The sequence below is a fragment of the Salarias fasciatus genome, chromosome 7 (assembly GCF_902148845.1).
Source record: "Salarias fasciatus chromosome 7, fSalaFa1.1, whole genome shotgun sequence".
Classification (NCBI taxonomy): Eukaryota; Metazoa; Chordata; class Actinopteri; order Blenniiformes; family Blenniidae; genus Salarias; species Salarias fasciatus.
In genome coordinates this window covers 9,681,817-9,704,208 of record NC_043751.1, presented here as the reverse complement: position 1 = coordinate 9,704,208, position 22,392 = coordinate 9,681,817, and the positions used below count along the sequence as shown (strand labels likewise).

General features: G+C 46.1%; 2 protein-coding genes across 5 annotated transcripts; one reads left to right on the top strand and one right to left on the bottom strand.

Annotated features, from left to right (window-relative positions):
• Window positions 1-6,068: 6,068 nt before the first annotated feature.
• LOC115392003 (netrin-4-like) lies at window positions 6,069-15,284 on the top strand. Of its 4 annotated transcripts, none has more exons than XM_030096474.1 (11): window positions 6,069-6,377; window positions 7,302-7,399; window positions 7,666-8,222; window positions 10,314-10,586; window positions 11,234-11,360; window positions 11,577-11,765; window positions 12,495-12,702; window positions 12,844-12,956; window positions 13,086-13,154; window positions 13,872-14,045; window positions 14,440-15,284. In XM_030096474.1, exons 2-11 carry the CDS (start codon window positions 7,339-7,341, stop codon window positions 14,580-14,582), a joined length of 1,914 nt encoding a protein of 637 aa, XP_029952334.1. In that variant the 5' UTR covers window positions 6,069-6,377; window positions 7,302-7,338; the 3' UTR covers window positions 14,583-15,284. The 4 variants fall into 4 exon arrangements, with proteins under 4 accessions (XP_029952334.1, XP_029952336.1, XP_029952335.1 ...); XM_030096475.1 differs by lacking the exon at window positions 6,069-6,377 and adding an exon at window positions 6,950-7,086; XM_030096476.1 differs by lacking the exon at window positions 7,302-7,399.
• A 1,434-nt stretch (window positions 15,285-16,718) lies between these two features.
• On the bottom strand, window positions 16,719-22,137 carry LOC115392005 (methionine aminopeptidase 2-like). Its single transcript, XM_030096477.1, has 11 exons — window positions 21,948-22,137; window positions 21,081-21,209; window positions 20,824-20,886; window positions 20,179-20,281; window positions 19,920-20,081; window positions 19,649-19,830; window positions 19,336-19,430; window positions 19,073-19,169; window positions 18,893-18,996; window positions 17,776-17,891; window positions 16,719-17,194 (listed from the first exon to the last, which is right to left on the bottom strand). Exons 1-11 carry the CDS (start codon window positions 22,120-22,122, stop codon window positions 16,942-16,944), a joined length of 1,479 nt encoding a protein of 492 aa, XP_029952337.1. The 5' UTR covers window positions 22,123-22,137; the 3' UTR covers window positions 16,719-16,941.
• Between the last annotated feature and the right edge of the window lie 255 nt (window positions 22,138-22,392).

Genomic DNA, 22,392 nt, shown 5'->3' with positions numbered 1-22,392 from the left:
GTATTTAGACTTATATAACAACACCTCGAAATACTCCAGTTGTATGTGTGAGTGTGTGTGTATGTGTATGTGTGTTTCAGCAACAAGCCACAGAGAAACACTTGCACTTCATTTGTAGTGACTGAAATCGAGTGTTCAGTGCAGGAGTTGTTAAAAAATGTGTAATCTGCTGTTTCATTTGTTGTTAATTTTGATCCGACTCACGGTTCAATTCAGCAGATCCGTCTTTCACCACTAGGTGGTACTGTTCTCTCACTTTAGAATTTAAAACCCATCTTCTCCTTGGAGTCACTCACTTTACTTTGACTTCATGAAGTGTTTTTTGAAGGTTTTGGTTTGGCATTGTATCATACACATTTCAAAAGAATAAGGTTTTACCAGCTGGCTACATCTCATGAGGATCTTTCAGACGAATCTCATGTTTTTCTCACATTTTCAGATTAGACTCAGGTAATGTGATCACTGTTCCATTCCTTCATTTTGTGTCTTATGCCAGCACCAGGCACTGGGTTGCCCTTCCCTTCGCCCACAGCAAGTCTCACTGTACCTATTGTAGTCAGAGGGAGTCATTCCAATCAGCGGAGATAATAGAATGAGGAACAGAAACCTGCTTCGGAACAGCAGTGCCCTACAGCAACATTAAAATCAGTTACAGCTTTGTTTTTCTACTCCTGTCAGTGAGAAACACTGCACCTTTTTCACCTTCTTTACATCTTTTAAATAGTTGCATTTTTTTCCCCTCATAATTGCATTTTTGGGAGAATTCAACTTAGCAAAATGGACCCTTACTAAAGACACTTTAATCACCAAGGCAGAAAAGTGACACCAATAATTAGTTTGAGTGAGGTTTATTAAAGGCTTGTAATGATGAACAGGATTTGCTGTCACGCCACCCTCTGATGTATCCATCTTGTCCTGACCTGTCTGACAGCGAGGCGGAGGGCTACATGTGTAGTTACACTCCTGCATACTGTAGATCACAGCCGCATGAAGACGGCGGCGGAGCCTGCAGCAGGGTCACGGCGGCGAGGCAGCAGACATTCCTCTCATAACACGGGCCACAATCCCCAAAGCTTCTCCATCCTTTACCCAGATTATCGTTCTGTCTCAAGTGAGCGGCCACGGGGAGGACCTGAACCCCTGCCCCCGTCCTCCTCCAGTGAAGGTTTGAAGGCTGGGTCTGCACGAGATGGTCCCATCAATCAGGCTCTTCAACACACAAACGTTATGATCGCTCCCATTCCAGCTCCACCTCCCAAAAGTTTTATGGCCTTTTTCCCCCTCAGTTCTCATCTAATGAGGAGTCGGCCTGTCCTTCATGAACATTACACTGTTGATACAGTGAACATCACTCATTTCAAATCATAGTCACGCCTCTTGTTTTCCGTAATATTCATTACTCTAGAAATGAGTACGCTTACTGCAAAAAGCCACTGTAACGAGATGCAAGGTTAAATGACAGGCATGCAACCTCAGTGACCTTTGACCTTTAAACCGGTGACGTGTTGACGGTGCACATTGCCCCTCACTGAGTACTAGCTGCAACAAGCTTTAGAACCTCATAACCCAAACTTGGACGAAGGCAGCGTAGAAGATTGATGGACGGGTGTCCATCATCCTGCCACATAAAACCCTCAGAGCTGGTTTTTGTTCTTGAGTATAAAAGTTAGCAAAACTTTATTAGAAAGCATGTTTTATGGAATCCCTGAGGGAAACTAGTTTTCTTCATGTGATGGTTATGGTTAGCCTTAGCGACACGTAAAAGACCGCATGCCCTGAAGCAGCGTCCGTCAGGGGGAGTCAGCGGTTGTTCGGGGTCCCACAGGGGTAACCTTTTGTCTCATCACGTTCCCTAGGGAATCCCGTTTTCACACCGCCTTTAACAAATGGGGTCTGTTCTTTTAATGACATGTGCATTGATGGCGTGTTTGCCTCCTTTGAGCAGGTTACACTGAAGTTTGGTCTTTCTCGTTCTCATTTCTTCAGATGCCTACAGATCCGTAGCTTCATGTCTTCTGATCTAATTCACCTTCCCTCACAACCTCCAAACACACTGATTGATTCTATCAATAACCTCATATCATCTCAAAAGAGTAAGATAGGGTAGGTATATTCCATATGAACGGATGAAGATTTCAAAACTCGAAATTATCGTAAAAACCAGAAAGAAGGAGATCTTGGTGCAGAAAATCTCTGAGACCTTACAGTCAGAAATGATGGGGCAAATATATGTTTAGAATTTTGCATCGACTGCGCAGGACCGAGGCTAAATTGTCCAAATTTGTGTCAACCAAAAATCCAATATGTGACAACTGCTAGCAATTCCAAACCGCTCTGATCCACATGTTTTGGAAACATCCCAGTTTGTCTAATTGCTGCTTACTGATTTTCACAATACTTTCTGAAACTATCGGAGGAGTCTGAGAGTCGCCCGCATTTCCCGCTCTATTTAGGGTGACAGAATTTAGCTCTGTTGCTTTTACTCATGCATCTTTAACATAAAATTATGTTCCTTTATTCCTGGAAACTATAGGGGAGAGGGTAGGGAATTATTCTTGATTTGCTGTTTCTTATATTACTGTTACATGAATGTAAGTTGTCTGGATGAGCTGCGAAAATGAATAAAGAAACCTTGTTAAAACAACACTAGCATTTGCATCAACACCATGCTGCCTGGGTGAGTTTGTAACAACATGCATACAAAAGGCTGCAAAATGCAACCGTTGCAGATGTTTTCAATGCATTACACGTCAATAAAATTGGCTTTATTTTGAGTTTTTCGAGCTCACTGTTCAGATTTGGAAAAAATGCAGTACAGACTTTTCCAAATATGCTTGACGAAACAACAAAGAAAAACTTTAAAATTCAAATTTAAAGGGTCTAAAGGCACTTTTACATGGTTTAAAAATAATGATTATTGGTAATGTTATGAAAGCCATTAGCAACAATAAGTCCAGCATTGAGTTTTCCCCTTATTCATACAGTATATGTAATGCACTGACATTAAAAGATACCGTATTTAAAATTACATAAGATTTTTCTATCAATTTTCTGACAAAGTGGCATGCTAATGGAGTGGTTAATGCTCTTTGTCTTCTAAAATATGCATTTTTGGTGACTCTGAATTGCCACTAGCTGAGGATGTGTGTGTGATTGTCTGTCAGTGTGTGTCCTGTGATGGACTGGTGACCTGTCCAGGGTGTCCCGTCACTTCTCCCCAGTGGCAAAAGACAGCGGATGGATCAAACATACAAACGAGGCACAAGAAGTCAAAAACATTTCCACAAAAGACTAAATGTAGTGAAAGATAGCTTTTGGTATTGCATTCATACAATTTAATTCATTTTATTGAATATTTGGTGGATACGGTTGCTTTTGGCACAGACCCATTCATGGAAATAATCCCATTTTCTGTAATATCAGTCATTTCTGCCTCAAGGGGTGCTGGTTTGATTTCTGAAGCCATCATTCATCAGAGCGACACAGGATCTCACACCTGTGGCTTGATTGGCTCCAGCTTCCTGTGCGTCGCTGAACATTCTTCCCTTTGTTTGAATCAAAGCAGGACAGACTCAGAAACAGGGAGGCAGTGGGAGTTCCACTGTCACCTGAGCCCGGGAGGCACATGTGTCCCACTTTTTTTTTTTTTTTTTGAGCTAGAGTAACAGAGGTCACATTGATCCTGGAAGTGCGTTTGAGTCATATCATATTTGCCGTATGACGCAGCTTCACTTCAGCTCTCCGCGGGACTACCTACCCCACAACACTTTAAAAAGAAACAAAAAGAAAAGGGACACATCCGCCGGCCCGAGTTACATGAATGTCAAACTCCCACTGGTTCCCTGTTTCCGTGTCCGCCCCCGGCTTTGATGTTAAATCAGTCTTGTGCTCGGTCATCTGTTAATTCTTTCCTGTGCAGCGAGCGGACATGTCAAGAGGTGGTGTAAAACACCGAGCGCAAACTTCCACAAGGGTTTGAACGAGAGGGCCGGTAAAGAGAGCATGCGATGGGGGTCCCGCTCTCGTTGTTTAATATAAATATCCAACGGCGTTCGTGCCAAATGAGTTAGATCACGGCGGGAGTTGCATTTTAAACTAATATTTACATAACACTGACCTGGTTTCAGTTTTTTTTGTCGCTGCAGATTAAGCCAGCTGCTGAAACGTGGGTGGGGGCGATGTTATGGCTAGGCCCAGGCAGACAGATAGCGCTGATAAACGCCATAAAAATGGAAGAGCAAGACAACCGGTGACGAGGGTGTTTGGAGTGCTGCGTTTAATGCCTCCCCTGTGGGCAAGGCACCTTCCCTCCTGGCCTGGAGCATGTCTGGCTCTTTGTCTGGCTTTTACAGGAGAGTAGACAGATTACTTGCTGAGGTTGCGCCGGTTCACTGAGCTGAAGGTACTAGGTGACATGGCAGCCGGGGAGGGGAGGGGAACCATATCCTTTTACAGTCTGGAAATAAAGCTGGCCAGCAGGACCGTCCACTTATTGGACCATCAGATCCAGATCATGGAGGACCACTGACTGCAGGTCCGGCACTGCAGCAAGATTTACCACAAGCAGGAGCTTTTCACCTGTTACTGAACCAAATGCAGGAATCCTTTGCTATATATTTACTCCATCACTGTGAAGAGTGAATATGAATGTTAGTGTTTGAGTTGGTTGTTTTAAAAGGGGAAAATAACTCATAAGATTACGTCTTAGAAAGCTTCGAGACAGCCTTTTGATGGAGAATAGCACTTTCTTTGAAAGGGATGTTTTATCACTTAGGGAATCATATATAATTTGTTCTCTTGCTGGAGGATAGTTGAGATGATGAATAGCACTCTTGTGTGTTTAAGGTCAACACGAAGCTGCAGCCAGCAGCCAGAACACTGCTAAAACACGAGAAGAATGGCCATGGATTAAGTTCATTTAGCATCTACAGTATGTTAACATATGCAGCAGGATTTTCATTTTTTTTTTAAACTATTGATTAATGTTGATTGTGTAATTCAAATTAGAATTAACGCTACATTTTTGAATAAGCAAGTGAACGGACAGACAGCGTGATTTCAAGAAAGTGGTTTTCACGCTTTGGAGCGTTCGTTCTTGGTGTTTGCCGAAATTGTTTTGTACATCCACGATCAACACCTCATTTTACATGAGCGGTTTTAATGCACTGAACAAGTTCTGCAGAAGAAAACTATATTTTAAATACATTTTTAACTGAATTTTTAAACTTTGAGGCAGATCAGTTTGAACCAGAGGGGCTGACTGTCTTAGCTCAGAACAAGAAATAGAAACGCTGACTCTAAACTCCTTTGAAAACAAAAGCAAATCAATCTGTACCCTTCAAAAACACTTCAATGTCTGCAAAAATGAAGGGGTAAATGATTCATTTGTGCAAGACTGTAAGACTATAAGGAAAATCATTGTTCCAGGTCATGCACACCAAACCTTCAAGACATTATTCAGTTTTATTGGAGCTTAATTGAGGTCCAATCACTTTTTGCACAAATGAGTTTTAAAAACATCCAAACTCAATATGATTTTCTTCATCTCAGTTTTTACTGTATTCGATCCAGATGTTACAGGTGCAGTATGCAAAATTATAAGAAAGGACGCCATCTTTGTGTCTGGTGGCTGCAGTGCACGGTCGGATACTCTCTTTGGAATTCCCGTCAGTGTTTTGGTTGTTAGTATCTAATAAACAAGAGATTTACATGAGAGGATTAGTTTACTTTCTCTCTTCAGTACACAAACCTACAGTACAACACTTAAAAAGTGATGGAATGAAAAAATACATGTTGCCTTCTATTAACTAACATCACATACTGAACCTTTGAAGGCAAAACAAACCAGTACATTTCAAGATAACTGTTTAATGACATGGCTGAGTAAAGCCTCTGTAACACGCAAAAAACAACAAACAGTTAAGATATTTGCTTGTAAAGTCCTGCTTTCATCCCGCCGGGGGAATACACCACGGACCGGCCCAGATTAGACATCCTTCCTGTAGCATTTTTTTGCGAGGACTCCTGGGATTCGAAGACTGAAAAACACGCAAGCGTACAAAGAGAGCAGCTCAAGGTGCGTCGGCCCTTTGCCCCGGCGGATCATCTGGAGACAACCAAAATAACCCGTGCAAATCTAAAAACACACAGACGTGAACCCTGTTCCTCCGAAACGGGGAGGCCGTCGCTGTGACGAGAGCCGCAGCATTCCAGGAATGTCTTGATCCTTGGGGAAGCAGATGCCTTGAGGGAAGAGACTGAGAACGCCCGCCGCCCCCGCCTCTCCTCCTCCAGCCTGAACACATGAGAGGATGATTCATGTGACAGAACGCTGTCACTGTGAGAACAGATTCCTCATGACCTCATGTTATTCACAGGTAAGACGGACCGCCTGCTCTCGCTCCCCTTTTCATCTTCACTCATCACCCTCTCATGTTTTTGGCTACTTTCTTTCTTAAAAAAAATCCTTTTTTCAGCCCAAACCTTCACACGGTATCAGATGAGTATATTAAATCTGCCTGCCTGTGGTGTCATAGAGACTTTTTCTTTTTTTTTCTTTGTTCTTGAACTCTCCTCAGTGAGGTAATGTCACTTTTGGATGATTATTAGGGTCAAAGGTTGCGCGACCCCTTGGGTTCAAGGCTGTTGTCTTGTCTGAGGAGGCAGATAAAGCAGCGCAGAGCGTCAGGAATGTAACACCTGGGTGGTTTGTGGAGGGAATGTCACTGACTCAGGAATTGTTTCATATCATCAGAGGCGCTTTTAGAAATAGTTCATTGAGGAGACGAATCCTGCTTTGGAGGATGAGAAGCAGGGGAATCATTTAAAGATGAGAAACGTTCTCATTACAGGCAAATTATACACAAATATGACAATAAAATGATCTTTTATGACACTTTTGAGAACTATAATCTTTAAAGGCATGCTTTATTTCCTTCCACTGCTGGTGTTGTTGTTGATGCTGTGTGTGGAGAGTGGGTTTAGGAGCAGTGGGAGTGGTCATGTGAACAGAGCAGAGGAGGGCGGCGCTCATCTCTTCATATTCCCAAATGTCAATGAAACAGCACAGTGGAGCTGAATCCTGAGGTGCGTGGGATGGAGTAATTTAAGGGATGATGTCTGCAGAGATCCCAGAGAACAGAGACATATATAGATAAGCATGGGAAGATAACAAGAAACTTAAAAAAAATCCGCGTTTCCAAAAGTGTGCGATCCAATTCATTTTTTTAAACTGTTAGGAGCAGGAAGGTGCGTGATGTTTACAGTCGGGTTTTCTAAGAACCATTTGCTGTCAATCACAGGAAGACTGACCTAATGTAAAGTTAGAGCCGCTCCAGGATGTTACTGCGGATTTTATTCCTCTTTTTCCCGCTGTGCGCATCATCTCTTCTTCCAGCTGGTGAGTTCGGATCAGCTTGAAACTGTTCTCAATTTATTTTCACTGCATGAAATCTTTAAAACATAAAGTGTGCATTTGTTTGAAAGAAGCAAAGCCAGAAATGAGTGTATACAGGTGCGCGCCACAACTCCACTTCAGTGCGTAAAAACTTGAGTCACACCGTCGGGACTCGAACCAGTGGATTTTGGATTAATGTGTTGAGTCAATGGAGAGTAAATCACACAATGTTTTCATTTACTCAGATTACACTCACTCATGTCTTCCAGAAACGCCCAAAGAGAAAGATCCAGCTGCGGAGCGCCGCTGCTCCGGCAGAGCCTGCAACCCCCGCATGGGCAACTTGGCCCAGGGCAGGGTGCTGAGCACCGGCTCGGTGTGCGGCTCCAACTCCTCGGAGCCTTTCTGCTTCTACAAACAGAGCTCTGCGCCCCGCGGCAGGGAGTCCTGCCCCGCCGCGAGGTGCGGCCGGTGCGCCGCGGCCACCCCCGGCCAGGCGCACCCTCCCTCCGCCATGAGCGACTCCTCCTTCCGCTTCCCCGACACCTGGTGGCAGTCCGCGGGGGGCTCGAGCCAGGAGACGCTCCAGCTGGACCTGGAGACGGAGTTCCTCTTCACGCACCTCATCCTGGTGTTCCGCTCGCCGCGGCCCGCCGCCATGCTGCTGGAGCGCTCCCAGGACCGCGGGCGCACATGGAAGACGCTCCGGCTCTTCTCCAGGGACTGCCAGCGGCACTTCGGCGTGGCGGAGGGTTCCGAACCGGAGGGAGGCGGACCCGCATGCACCTCCAAGTATTCCGCTGCTTTCCCGTGCACCAGAGGAGAGGTGAGCCTCACAAACACAGCACTTCACGCCCAAACGCTCCTTAAACAAGTTGGAAATTTCAAGAATAAAATGTTATACTTGTAATTTATACATTTATATTTATCAGTTATTATAATGTAATAAATGTAAGACATGGCAAATGAGAAATGTTGGCAAATAGAAAACTGATTGATGACCTTTGACCCCCATCAGGTGCACCTTAATGTGGCTGCAGACCACATGGAAATAGGATGGGTGATTATGGGAGATGTAATTTTCCCAAAGGGATTAATAAAGCATGATTAGTTTAAAATCTGAATTTCAACCTCACTTTTTGTGCTTTGATATAAATATATTTTGCTACGTCTGGCGAATTAGTGTTCATCACTGTGCAGGAGGGGTGAATTCTGTCCATGCCTGGTGGAATAAATAAAGCAGAAAAACCGGGGTTCTTTCCAGAAAATTGCTCTCTGCATTAAATAATATAAATCTCACTGACTGATGATTCATGAAAAAAAAAAAAATCATGGACACAATTTGCCTATTAGGGAAAAAACTCTGCATAAAATAAAGCTTTAATCCATCTCAGTTCACAGATAATTGAAAGATCTGTAATCACTTTCCACACACTGTCGTGTGTGTGTGTGTGTGTGTGTGTGTGTGTGTGTGTGTGTGTGTGATGGAGCTCAGAGAGAGATTGGAAACACAGTGGTGGTGATTTTAATTCGGAGGTCCTGGAGTGACCACATCAAAACCCGCTGCCAGACACTCTCCCGTCCCTCTACAGCAGTGCTGCTCGCCATCTGCTCCCGTCTTGTTGTCCGTTTTATTGGCACCGGGACACTTTATAAGCCGATATCACACAAACCGCAGAGCAAACAGCCGCCTGAGCTTTGTAAACGAACCCCCCTGCTCTGATGGACTGGGAGACTTCTGAGCCTCACACTGATCTGCCATCGACAACTCCAACATCACTCTTCACTTTTTCCCTTTGAAGCGCTCTCAAAGCGTTTTTCTGGACACGCCGTATTATCACGAGGAGATCTGAGCCGCATAACCAGACATGTTTAATTCATGAGCAGGCTCATTCATGTACAGAGGGGGCCGCAGACAGCCCTGAGAGGCAGCGAGCGAGGATTACTCTCTGCGGCAGGGGACCCCAGACCGTGCCGGCGTGTGGGGGATCGCTTGTGTTTTACCAGTACGTCACCTTGTGAACAGTGTTATGTCTGTTGGTGAACGCTTAAATGTCACAACAACGCAGAAAATATATTTTCCTTCATTCTATGAAGAAATTAGATGTAAATACAGTTATTAAAAGTCTGTCTTTGCAGACTGTTGCGATATCCAGGTGAAGTAATAGTTACTAACCGGCTAACGCGAATTAACTGGGATTAATAAGTTAGCCGGATGGATTTCACAAGACTTTATGTTGAAGTTTCCATCCATCATTCAGCTTTAGGTTTTGATATTAACAACACATCTGAGGTTGTGTATAAATCCTAATTGCTACAGCATGAAATGACTAGTAGAGAAAAAAATGCACTGATATCTTGTTTAAATGAATGTTATTCAGTTAAAATAACTTTTAAGTGCAAACAATTTCCTCTTTAAGGCTTGAAATCTTTTTAGTTTGGGAAAATTAAATTCACACAACATTTTAACTGAATTATCATAAAAGTAGAGTTGTGGGAGCCTTATGTTGAACCTCCAAATCATAACTTTTGGCTATACTGAAGATAACTTTCACTGAATCAAGCACAAAATGATAATTAATTCACATTTTGTATCAATTTATGTTTCACTCTTCGTCCGGTTCATGGTACACTCTATGTTCTGTCTAAAAACAAGAGGCAAACAGATGACTGATTATATCTGTGAGATATAAAGAGAGGAAATAAGAACCATTTACAACTCAATAGAGGAGTATGAAAATAAAACCAGACTGATGCCCGATGGTTTTTGTTGGGCTTTCCTGAAAAATAAGAGACATAATTCATGGTTTCTGGATAGTTTATCAGTATCTGGAGGATCAATCCACCCGTTAAGGAGGCTTTCACGAGTGACCCATCGCTGAGAGGCTTTTATGTGTCCTTTCTTTTTGAACTCCAGGTGATCTACCGAGCCTTGTCTCCCTGGCGCTCCGTGGATCCGTACGGCCCGGCCGCTCAGGACCAGCTCACGATCACCAACCTGAGAGTGCGTCTGCTGCAGAACCAGCCGTGTCCCTGCCAGGCCAAGCTCCCCCGAGCCGCCCAGCTCCCCACGGACTACTACGCAGTCTACGACTTCATTGTGAAAGGCAGCTGCCTTTGCAACGGCCACGCCGACCAGTGCGTGCCGGCCCGGGGCTACCGGCCCAGCCAGCAGAAGGCCAGCAACATGGTGAGGCCTTATGAGGCGCACAGTCTGATCAGCTCTATTCAGTGTTCTGTCGGGTGAAAGTTTGTGAAAACTTCCCGGTTTTGTCAGCGTGGTGAGACTGGGCTGAAGGTGTTTTTTGGGCGTTTTGCTCTCGCCGCTCCCTCGCTGCTCAGCTGGTGTGCTGGTATGTGCCACTGAAGCCGAGGGCTGCAGCGAAGACTGGATATTAAGCCTCAGCTTTACCTACCATTACAGGGATTTAAGGATGTGGAAACTTTAATTATGGTCTTCAGTCTAATACTTTAACAACCTATAGTCTCGGTCATGTTGTTCTTTTTACTGAGTGGGGAAGAGAAGCGCTGGTTCCTTAGTTTAAGGAATGTAGACGTGTTACACAGCGCGTAAACACTGTCAGTGTACATTTAAAAGTTAGTATGTTGCAATACTTAAGATGAACACTTGGAATATTCACTTTGCATGTTGATGTGAAGCTATGTGAAACCATTAATCATCATTATAAATTTGAGCAAACATGTATATAAATAGAAACTGTTTTCTTGAATTCAGTCTCGCAGTGGAGCATGCAGTCAGTAGTAACGATAATAAATAAAAAGTTGATAAGCGCGATGATGATGATCCCATTCTTGTTTGTTGTGTTTGTCTCGCAGGTCCACGGCAAGTGTGTTTGCAGACACAACACGGCCGGCGACCACTGCGAGCGCTGTGCGCCTCTTCACAACGACCAGCCCTGGCAGGCGGCCAACGGCATCACGGGGACGCCGCACGAGTGCCAGAGTGAGTGATGGAGAAAAGCGGTCAAATGCAGAGGAGGACGCAGCAAGTGGACTTATTCTGGACATGAATTCAGTGTCAGAAATCAAATGCATCCTTTCAGACTCTGAAAACAGAGCAGTGTTGTCATCCAAGTGCCGTCACTACAGTCACCGAGGTTCAAAGGTCAAAGAGGAGCTGACTGACATGTAATGCCTCGTTCTCTCTCTCTTAACCAAGGGTGCAAATGTAACGGCCACGCCGAGAGCTGCCACTTCAGCCGAGACCTGTGGCTGGCGTCGAGACGGCGCAGCGGCGGCGTGTGTGACGGCTGCCGCCACAACACGGAGGGCCGCCACTGCCAGAGCTGCAAGAGGGGCTTCTACAGAGACCCGGGCCGGCCCAGGACGGCGCACGATTCCTGCAAACGTGAGACCAGTCTCCGCTTCGGCCCTCCTCTTTTCTTGTTGTTGCTTGAAACCATAACTCCGTCTGGATGGACGCCAGGAGGGAGAATTCCAATTACGAGGTGCAGCCTTTGATAGTTGGAGGGCAGTAATGGAGATTTGATTTTTTTTTTCCCCTCACCCTCCAGATTAGAGCGTATCGATCACTTTGATTATGGTTTTCGCCTCAGCCTCTCTCTAAGCCGCTGCCTTGCCGGTGGGATTTCTCCAGCCTGCCTCTTTGCAGGGATCTCTGCCACTCAGGCTTTATTTGACAGTGTTGCTGTTTCGGAACGTGGCTGTGATCACAAACAATGGAGGAATTTCTCATGGTCCGCCTGAGCACATTTTTCCCATTCTTGCCCTTTTCCCCTCCTCTTCTCATACCATTTTTTTTTTCCAACGAGAAATGTAACTTTGGGAATCATTACTCGGCTCCCTGAGGCAGTTGCGGCCTGGAAGCCCATGAGAGCGGCGCTCTGTTTGTTTGTGCTCCAGCTGCTCAGAGCACACTGAGTGCGTGCTTGAAGCTTGTCGCTTGTTACAAGTGGATGATAAAATGCATTTAACTAGCGTGCCGTCATGGGAGCTCGCTATTTATACTCTGTTTGTTGGTGTCTCTGAAAGCAAAGCGTGAGCGCGTTCGCGGTGTGTGCCGAGCGCTCGCAGGCCTCTTGCCACAGACGTGTTCTGTCACCTCTGTCCCCTGCAGCCTGTTCCTGCCACCCCGTCGGCTCGGCGCTCTCGGGCGCCGGCCCTCTCTGTGACCCCGGCAGCGGGGAGTGCACTTGTAAACCCGGCGTCGGAGGCCCCCGCTGCGACAGCTGCTTGCCGGGATACTGGGGGCTCCGCGAGTACGGCTGCCGTCCATGTGACTGCACGGGGGACTGTGACCCCTACACCGGCGACTGCATTTCTGGGTGAGAGCCAAAACTCAGCCATACGTTTTAGAGGGAGTAAATGTGGCTCCAGTGATCTATACTTTAGAGGGCAGAGCGCTCTCCGGGCTGTGAGCGCCGAAGCGGGCCCTCCCTCTGACTGATTCTACCTCTGCGGCACAGCTCGGATGTGGAGGTCTTCTATACAGCCGCCGGCCACACGGGACACAGCAGCAATAAGAGTGAGACTGCTCTCTTTAGGGTAGAGGAGCTTTTCTCTGCACTGCACCACTCTGGTGAGTCACAGGTCACAACACACTCCATAAACTCCACACAACTATGTTACATAGATACAAGTGCCATTTTTGCTGAAGCTGTTCACAACCAGGAAATAATCGATTAAATCTCCCTGTTTGTTTTCCCAGAGAAGTGTCAATGTGTGGAAGTGACTCTTACCAGCCCGAAACTCTTCTGTGCTGCAGAGTATGACTACGGTAAGTCATTTTATTTATTGAAATACTGTGTTAACTGTGACAATGATTATTCACTTTGCTGCCTCAAAGCCAAGAAATTATTAATATAGAATACGTCCCTCGATCTCCTATGATGGATCTCCACTGCAAGTTGTCTGAATTAAGTGACTTTTGCAAATTAGTTGCCTCCAGTTTTCCAGAATCTCATTAATTTTTGCTTTCATAATCCCCTAAAGCAAAAACGTAGATCTTTATAACTCAGCATTAGTTAAAGAAAACGCCCCAACATTTTAAAATCAGCTCAAAAGAAAAGTGATCATCAATGCAGTCGTTACAGAAGTTGCTGCTGCAGTAATACTCCAGCCAATTCTGCCATTATGCAAACAAAACCCGAAAAAATACGGCCCATCGGGGTGCATAGAGCAGTGTAAATGTGGCTGCTGAGGAGTCCCCAGAGAGCTCGTGGTGTGATTATGCCGCAGGGTGCAGTAAAGAAAAGCCACTGACACTACAGCTCCTCATCTGAGAGGAACCTCCACCTGGAAATAATCCCTGCATTAGGAGACCATATGTCCACTTGGCTTCTGACTGTAAACACACACACACCTTTGTGCTCGCCACATTTGTTTCCGCACACACACTTGTAGTAATGTGGCTGATAATGTCTCATCGACACACAGTAAAAACTCTGCATAAAGCTGAAGTCTGACTGGAATCCGCCGTGTGTTGTTCTGGCAGTGATGATGGTGAAGGTTATGTCGGCTCATGATAGAGGCTCACACGCTGAGGTGGAGGTCAAGGTCAAAAAGGTCTTGCACCAAAAACCCCAGCTGAAGATCCAGAGAGGAAGCGTCGCTCTGTACCCGGAGTCCTGGACCACCCAGGGCTGCACCTGTCCCATCCTCAACCCAGGTCAGCAGCCGCAGCCGCCGCTCTCTGTGCGGACGTCTTTCATTTCATTTGACTCTCGAGTGGACAATCTGCCAGCTTCTCATAAAACGGAAGATGCCCGTTTCTGCTCACAGAGGCTTTGGCTGGGCGCCAACAGCCTCCATCACTCATTTAAACTGGACATTTACAATCTGAAGATTGCAGCCACTTTACTGTTATGAGACGGTTTTACACCTAATTCTTCCTAATGGTGATTTCTGTTAACGGTGAACCCAGCGCACCAACGCAGCACTGCATTTAATCCATTAGCAACGTTTTCTCAAGGATCTTTCTTTATATTTGTGCATTTAAATGACATTCTCACCATAAATTCTATTCAAAAATGCATTTGTTTTTCTCATCTCTACTTCTCCAGGGTCTGAGTATGTGGTGGCCGGACATGAAGACAGGAAAACTGGACGATTTATGGTGAACACCAAAAGCTTTGTTAAACCGTGGAAGACGAGCCTGGGACGAAAACTCCTGCATATCCTCAGAAAAGACTGCAGCCTCTGGTAGGAAACGTGACAGAGCTGCGACGGCCAGCAGGATGCGGACGAGCTGGATCCCCGGTGGCAGAGCGGAGGAGGTTCCCACTGACTGGCAACGTGGGTAAAACAGTTGGAAAACACAGACTTTTGACGTCGCTCAGACTTGAGGGTGAAAGCGAAAAGCGATGCCTTCTGCTTTTTTTCTTCTGTTCCCAAATGGAAGCCTTTGGACTGGAACTCCCAGGGCTGTGATTGTAGTTGACCTGTGGTTGAATTAAGCTCTCGGGAAGGGCAGACAGGCTGTCAGACTACAGTCAGACAAGATCAAAGAGGCAAAAAAGAAAGAAAAACACAAGCCATAAAGATTTTGATCCAGACAAAGCTGGGCTTGGAATTTGAATCCTGTGTTATGTCTCCGCTTGTAAGTATTTTCAGATTATTTATAAAGAAGTGAGGAGCACATGTTAGATACACGTTTAGCCGTTCTGCCTCCTGGATGGAGGAGCCATCGGAGTCAACGAGCCGAAACACTGCAAACTGTCAAAACTTTGTGACGCGAGCCGAGCCGTCCCCGTCGTCTGGCAGATATTGGTGATACATCATGAATGAGGAGGATGACAGAATGCCTGGTGTGTGTGTGTGCGTGTGTGTGTGTGTGTGTGTGCTTGACGTCCTTGAAGGAGTCTGTGCAGGTCAGAACAAGTAACTCCAGCAAGAAGAGAGAGGACGAGGAAAACATTTAAGGAATCAGGCAGCTTAATCTGAAGAGCTCCGCTCTGCCCCGACACACTCGCCCGCCTGCCGACTGACAAGAGCAGAGTACTCTCCGCCGCAGCTTCGCCCGCCTGCAGTGCGCACGGCACAGCAGGCTCACACACTTGGGATTGAGTTTGCTCTTAACTGCCAGTGTAGTTATGAAAGTGAAACTTTGCAAAGCTTAACTTCCAGGAGGACGATTTTCCTCCTGATGTCCTCCAAAGACTTACTTCTGTATGAGGTGGATCCACTTCAGAGCCTGTGTGTGTGTGTGTGTGTGTGTGTGTGTGTGTGTGTGTGTGTGTGTGTGTGTGTGTGTGTGTGTGTGTGTGTGTGCAGTGCACGTCAGAGAGAGAGAGTGCACACTTTCCTAATATATGTTTCTCTTTTTGACCCGTGACTCCGGAGGCCTCAAAATAAACCCGTATTAAAAGCCCTGGTATTAATTGACATCAGAGTGTATCAGATCCAGAGTCCAGGCCCGGTTAAGAATAGGCCGGCTCGGCCGTCTCCAAGGAGCAGGACACACTGCGCGAGGAGACAGGACGCATTCCTCAGCCATGGCATCACCACCCACGTCCTTGTCCCAAAGACTTGACCAAAATAAGAGAAAATGGGCTGGAGGATCCAGGACAGAGGACAAAGCGGTGATTCGGGGTGTGTGAACACACTCGGCTGTCAGTGCGATGTTTCTAATGCTGTTCCTGTTTGTGTCTTTTTTTTTGTTTGTTTGTTTTTTTTCATCCAAACTGCATAAAATCCACATTAGCGTGCTCATTCTTAGTGCTTCTGGGAAATGTCCATTTCACCCCATGGCCACATTATGCTGAAGCACAGAGCTATGAATAGCCTCCTGTGTCTCACTGCAGCATCTCCGCTGGCTGATGATTAACCCCTGACGAGTGCCGCCCTCGCTTGGTTAAAGAGGAGAAATGCACTGCAACGTGTCTGCGATAGGTCAAATAAACAGGAATGGATTTTTTTTTTCTTTTTTGGTGTTAAAATGATTAAAAAGCAGGTCATTTATGATCGGTTTGGAAAATGTAATTTTTGACTCTCTATCAAAGGAGATTCTGCTATTTTTTTGTCACTGCTGCAGTGCTGCAGTAAAACGTTAACCCACTTATGAAAACAGACACGGCGTTGAGTGCAAGATTTATTACAATTTATTTCTTATAAAACTGCTTCAAATTAAAATCAGGCAAAGAAATATAGAAATATAAATATTTCACAGCAGTTTTTTGCTCCTTCACATGGTCTTAACAAGGCATTTATAAGCATAGCATGTTCAGACAAGGTGCTCGTCTAAATCTTTTTTGCACAGTTCTTTTTGCATAAATTTCTTCTGCATATTTTTTTTCCTAAAAGCAGCACATTGAAGTAAAACTTAAAAGACATCACTACTTTCTTAAAGATATGCCCTTTGTCTATTGGCTCGATCCTTTAAAGAAAATAAATAGACTCTAACAAGCTACCGCCATGACACGAGTTTTTTTGCTAAAACAATTACCTAAAGGGATCAAAGCAGTAAGAATTTATTGAAATATTGCATAATTGCTCTCAGTCTGAGGAGATTCAGTGTCTCTGAGGCGTCCTGCTCCTCCCGGCTCCCCTGGGACGCCGCCGCATGCCTAATAGTCGTCTCCGCGGCTCACTACCTCCTTGCAGGTGGGCCTGAGTAGGATGGTGTGCTCGTACTGGGCGGTGTAGCTGCCCTTGATGTCGCAGAGCGGCGGGTACGGGTCTATGATGCCAAGGTCGCACAGATTCTTCAGCGCCATCAGGTACTTGCTCTCGCCCAGGCGGTCCAGCCAGCGGCGGCAGAACGCCAGAGTGCCGAAGTTCTCATTGATCACATTCAGCAGATGTTTAGCCCTTGGAAGTCTGCGGAAGAATGAACAAAGGGATGGAAACAAAGCGTTAACTTAACGGGTGCCAATAAATGAACCAGGCTGCTGTAACACACCGTCACCCTGATTTCCCAAAACATTACAGAGAATCCAAAGTGCTGCTGGACACACACTGATCGGCACAAGAAACTGGCTTTTTAACGATTTTGTAGTTTTACACAATCCTGTTGTGATGGTAAACAACTGTCAGGCTGCTGCTCTCTTACACCCAGTCGTATTTCTGACCTGCTGCTGACCCACTTCTTAAATTATTTCTGTCACTTTTTCAGCCTTTTCAGCTTTTTCTGACACCTGAAGCTAAGACCTAAACTGCAATAAGCAGGTAAACTGTTCTTTTCTAAACATGAAATGCTCTGTTGTTGAGAATAACATGGCTTATATTTGCACATCATTCATTCCTGTTTTAATTTACATTTAACACATTGTTATAAACATTTTTGGAATTGAGTTTATATGTATTTGTATTTATAAACAGAAAGTTTAAAACTGAGCAGTAAGAGAAATAATAACAGTGGTGAAAAGGTTTAAGTATGGGGGTGAGGTGGAAGGAACGACCTTATTGGCACGTGTCCAACGTTGAAGTTCTTCATGTAATGCGAGCACTCCATGTCGTCGTGCACTGCACCTCTTCCAGTGCTGCCAAAGGTCTCGATGGCGTAAGTTTCACCTTCCTGAAAGGCAGCGACAACAACAAGAGACATGAAATGTAGAATAACACAGAATGTCTTACAGTAGGGCAGACTGGGTGTGATGGTACTGGAGGAAAAACTGCACAAGAATAAAGGGGACTGACAGTGAATTTACTAAAAAAAAACCCTCAACTTGTCAGCTGCTGAGACGCTCATGTTGTCTTTTAATGACAGGAGTGTCCTTTTCTCCAGCAGCCCCGTATGCCGAGTCGATCGGCAGGGTTTCATTGGCACTTTGTGTCTCTATCAGCACGCCGTTGTCGTCGGCGTCCCTGTGGTATTAGCTGATAACACCGCGACGCCCCCGCTCGCCGCACTGATAATCAGTCAGAGTGCCGGCGGCCCCGTGGCACGCCCAGCTGCCACTCGGGCCGCGCACGCTCCCATCACAGAGAGGGTAATGGTCCTGTTCCAACCAGCACACCTCGGCTAAAAATACAATGCGCAAAGCTGCCACATCAGCATCACCCCCCCCCCCCCACCCCCCACCCCCCACCCCACTCTCCTGCACCCATCAGGTAAAACGCTCCATGCAGCAACTTGCCAATTAAAATGCACACTTCTGTCCTGCAGCTGTGCGAGATCACACAACGATCGCATCACAACGCCGTGTTTCCTCTGGTTAAAGCTCGGGCCCGTTAATGAACCCATAATTCAACGCTCCTCCGGTGAAAACGCGGGGCCGGAGCCGGAACACGTGTTGCCACCCGACGCGCCTGGTAATTCCATTAAAGGTGTAATTAAAGTGCTGACGAGGGTGACTAAGAAGCTGTTAGAGCGACCAAGTGGAACTCTTTTCTGCGCCCCGTCGTAACCCCAACCAGCCGCACGCTCTTCCAATTACACCGAAGAATTAAAACGGGTTTATTTATATGCAAGGTCAAAGAGCTGAAAAAGGTTTAAATTCAGACTCTGGAGTAGGAAGAAGCTGCAGTACGGCATCTAGACTGAACTGAGTGAACTTCGCCGACTGGTCCACAAACCTCCATCCTGGTGGCTTCTCCGCCTTTCACAATAGGGACCGTCTTCCCTGAGTGTATCCTGTAAGGTCCGATCGAGTGTCCATTCAGGTTCCTGATTGGTTTCACTGTAAAACCAACGGAGAGATTCAGGACGCAGGAGGGAGCAGTGAACACGTGCAGGAAGAAAAGGCTTCCGTCTACCTTGATATGTTTTCCCATCGATCTCCACTTCGTAGGACTCCATGACCTCCTGGATGGTTTCGCCAACATCACAAAGACGCACATCGATTCCAGCAAACTGGGACAGAAAAGGGTTCATGAGTACCGTGAAAAACTGAACAATCAATATAATTCAGATCAGAATATCACTGCAAATAAAGTATTAATACTGCAGTTATCGTCATTCTCATTCCTGGAATACTTTAAGTAAAGCTAAGCGTATGCAGGATGAAGGACGGAGTTACCCTGATGCCCGTGTTGGTGGCGTCTCTCACGGCCTCCAGCAGTCGGTCATACTTTGGATTGAAAGTGACGGTGAAGGCACAGTCTATTATCCGACCTGCAAGAGCAGAGTTTGGCTTTTCATCACAGCTCCAAGAAGGTAATTATTTTAGGAGAAATGCATTAATCTAAAAAAAAAAAAAAAGCTAATTGTAAGATCAGTGTATCCAGGCCAGTCAGATTATGATATTATTTTAATGAACACTATTCTAATCAAATCGTTATTTTCCCTGGAGAATTCGATGGAGTAAAATGCTACAGGTTTTCAGCGCTCACCATTGATGTGCGTCCCAAAGTCTATTTTGCAGACGTCGTCGTAGCGCAGCACCGTGGGGTCTCCTGCGTTGGGGGTGTAGTGGGCTGCGCAGTGGTTGATGGAGCAGCCGGTGGGGAAGGCCAGGCCGGCCTTCAGGCCGTTCTCTTTGATCAGCCTCCTGGAACAGTCCTCCAGCCTCTCGCTGCCAGAGGACAGCACAACGAGACAGTTCTTTAACAGAAGATCTGACATCAGGAGGCTCAGGAGTCTCATGAATGAGGCGTTTCTCACCAGATGTCGATCATGGTCATCCCCGGTTTGATCCAGCTCCTCACGTAGGAGCGGACCTGCCGATGGGCCTCGGCCGCCTGCCTGAAGTCGCTCCACATCTCCTCGTTGGCCATGTCCAGAGCCCGCTTCTCCTCGCTAGTGGTGCGCCACGCCGCGCTGCGCCTGGCGGTGGAGAGGCAGCAGTTCAGGCCCAAACACAGGAGCCAACTCTTACAACACAGGCGAAACTCATGGAGGTTACGATGTGGGGGTCACACACCCGTCTTTCGATGGGGGGTATTCACACTCCTCTCCCTTTGGAAAGTCTCCGTTGGGATAGAGCTCACAAATTGGGACTGAGGGAGGGTCAGTCTGTCCCTTCACTGTGGCCCAGATAAAGAGAGGAAGCAGAGGAAAGACAACAGGAGTTATCCTGCCTGTACTCATGACATTGACGTTTTAATTTAGCTTTACAAAAAAACTAACTGTTCCATTCATAACTCACGATTCAAATCTACAAAGTTGTGTTATTTGGAGCTGTAATCTGTCTTTCACTGCGTCCCTGTCCAGCTGCTAAATGAGCTGCCATTATCTCTGCCCTGTCTGCACGCCGTCCAGTCGTGTCCTACACCTCCAGGGTCATTCCTGCATCATGTAACGCTAATGATGCAAATTAACCAAGTCAAACAGCAGTTGTGCTGCGTCTGTGTTTACGTGACGACCAAAAGTCTCCTCAACAGCCTCGCCGGAGCGTGGATGCGTTTGCTGCAATGCTCTTTGAGCACCGTTAAATCTATATCTATTAAAAATGTACCCCGCACAGTGGTTTCAATTCAAGTAAATAACTGAGTTCAAACTGTTGGAAGAACAACTCCAGCAGTCTGTAGAGAGGTGCTAATCAGCAGTAAAAAAAATAAAAGCTTACATCCTTTCTTCTTCTTTTTCTTTTTCTTCTTTTTCCCAGCGGAGTTCTCTCCCTCGTCCCCATCTGTTGAGAGCCCCATCAGTTTCAGTTCAGTTTGTAAAGTGAGAAGTATTGATGGACACTTGGGCACAATTCCCAGAGTGCATCGAAAACTAAACGCTACACTGCAGGTATGAAAAGCTGAACTTCACAGTGCACTTTTTTTTTGAAGCACTTCCAGACTGCTGCTGCTGATGATGATGATGGTGGGAAGATACCTTCATCTCCATCGTCAGCCTTCTCCCTGTCCTCTAGTATCTGCTGCTCCAGCTGCTTGGTCATGTCAGAGACACCCCCGGCTTCTCCGTCCCCTTCAGCTTCAGTCGTCCCTGCTGCAAAGTCACACACTGTTGTGCATGCATGTGCAGGAGAACATGCGCGTTCGGACGCACGCGCACGCATACACGAGGAAAGAGAGAGAGAGAGAGAGAGTAAATTATTTGTGGTTCGGAGTCATTTGAAGAAAGTGCATCCACTACGAAGTGAACTTGGCAGGCGGTGTGAATAATCTCTGAAGTCAATATCCTCAAGGGCACGTGCAGCCCGGCACCTGCAGCATTATGACATTTAGCCCTTCAGATGCAGCGCTGCATGGACCACTCGACTCAGGTTTTGGCTCCACAACTCGTGCTCTCTGAGCTTTTAAATCTCCACATTATCAAGTAGCAGTGCTGCAATTATCAACATGTTTTTTTTTTGTTTTTTTTTTTTTGGCATCATCTTATTGCTCTGCACTAAAACTGTGGACATTTCTGTTGCATAATTTTCTGCAGCTTAGAGGGATTTGTGGGATAAAACATATTAATCTGGAGTAAAATTACATTTTATTCCAGCCATATTACCAAATGACAGCTTTCAATCAGTTCTGGTGTTGAATTTGAATTTTTTTGTCCAGAGACTGTCCCGTTCCCAGATGAGCTCCTGCAGCTCCTGCAGGAGTTGGGACAGCTGGACAGGGTTGAAAAGTCTCCTGTCCTGCATATCGGATGCTCCACATCCGAGTGGCAACACAAGGGATGCAATTCTTTTATCCATTTTTTTTGCGCATATTTTCTTCAGCAATTCAGCCAATTCATGCCTCTCACCTGTCGCCGCGGTCTTATTCCTCTTCTTCTTCCTCCTCCTTTTCCTCGCCGACTCCGACGCGTCCGCGTCCTCCCGCTCCTCGTTCAAGTCGTCCCCATTGAGAAGTTGCGGCTCCACTTCCCGCTGGAGCTGCAGCTCCGCCATGATCCGCGGCTCGGAGACGAAGTGACGCATAAAGCAGCTGGGAGCCTCCAGTGGTCAGAGCCGAGCAGTGTGCCGGAGGCGGCTCAGCCAATAATCAGCTATTAGACGCTCCTCTGTGCAACAACTTGACCCGGAGAGAGGAAGACGATCCTCCTCTGTGCCAAGAGGCGCAAGCTTTCATCCATCATCATCAGGGAAAGTTTTTTTTCAAATTTTTTTTAAAGGGACAAACTGTTACAGAAAAGCAACACAATACTTCTGAATCCAGAAATGCTTCAATAAACGGAGCAGGCTGTCCTC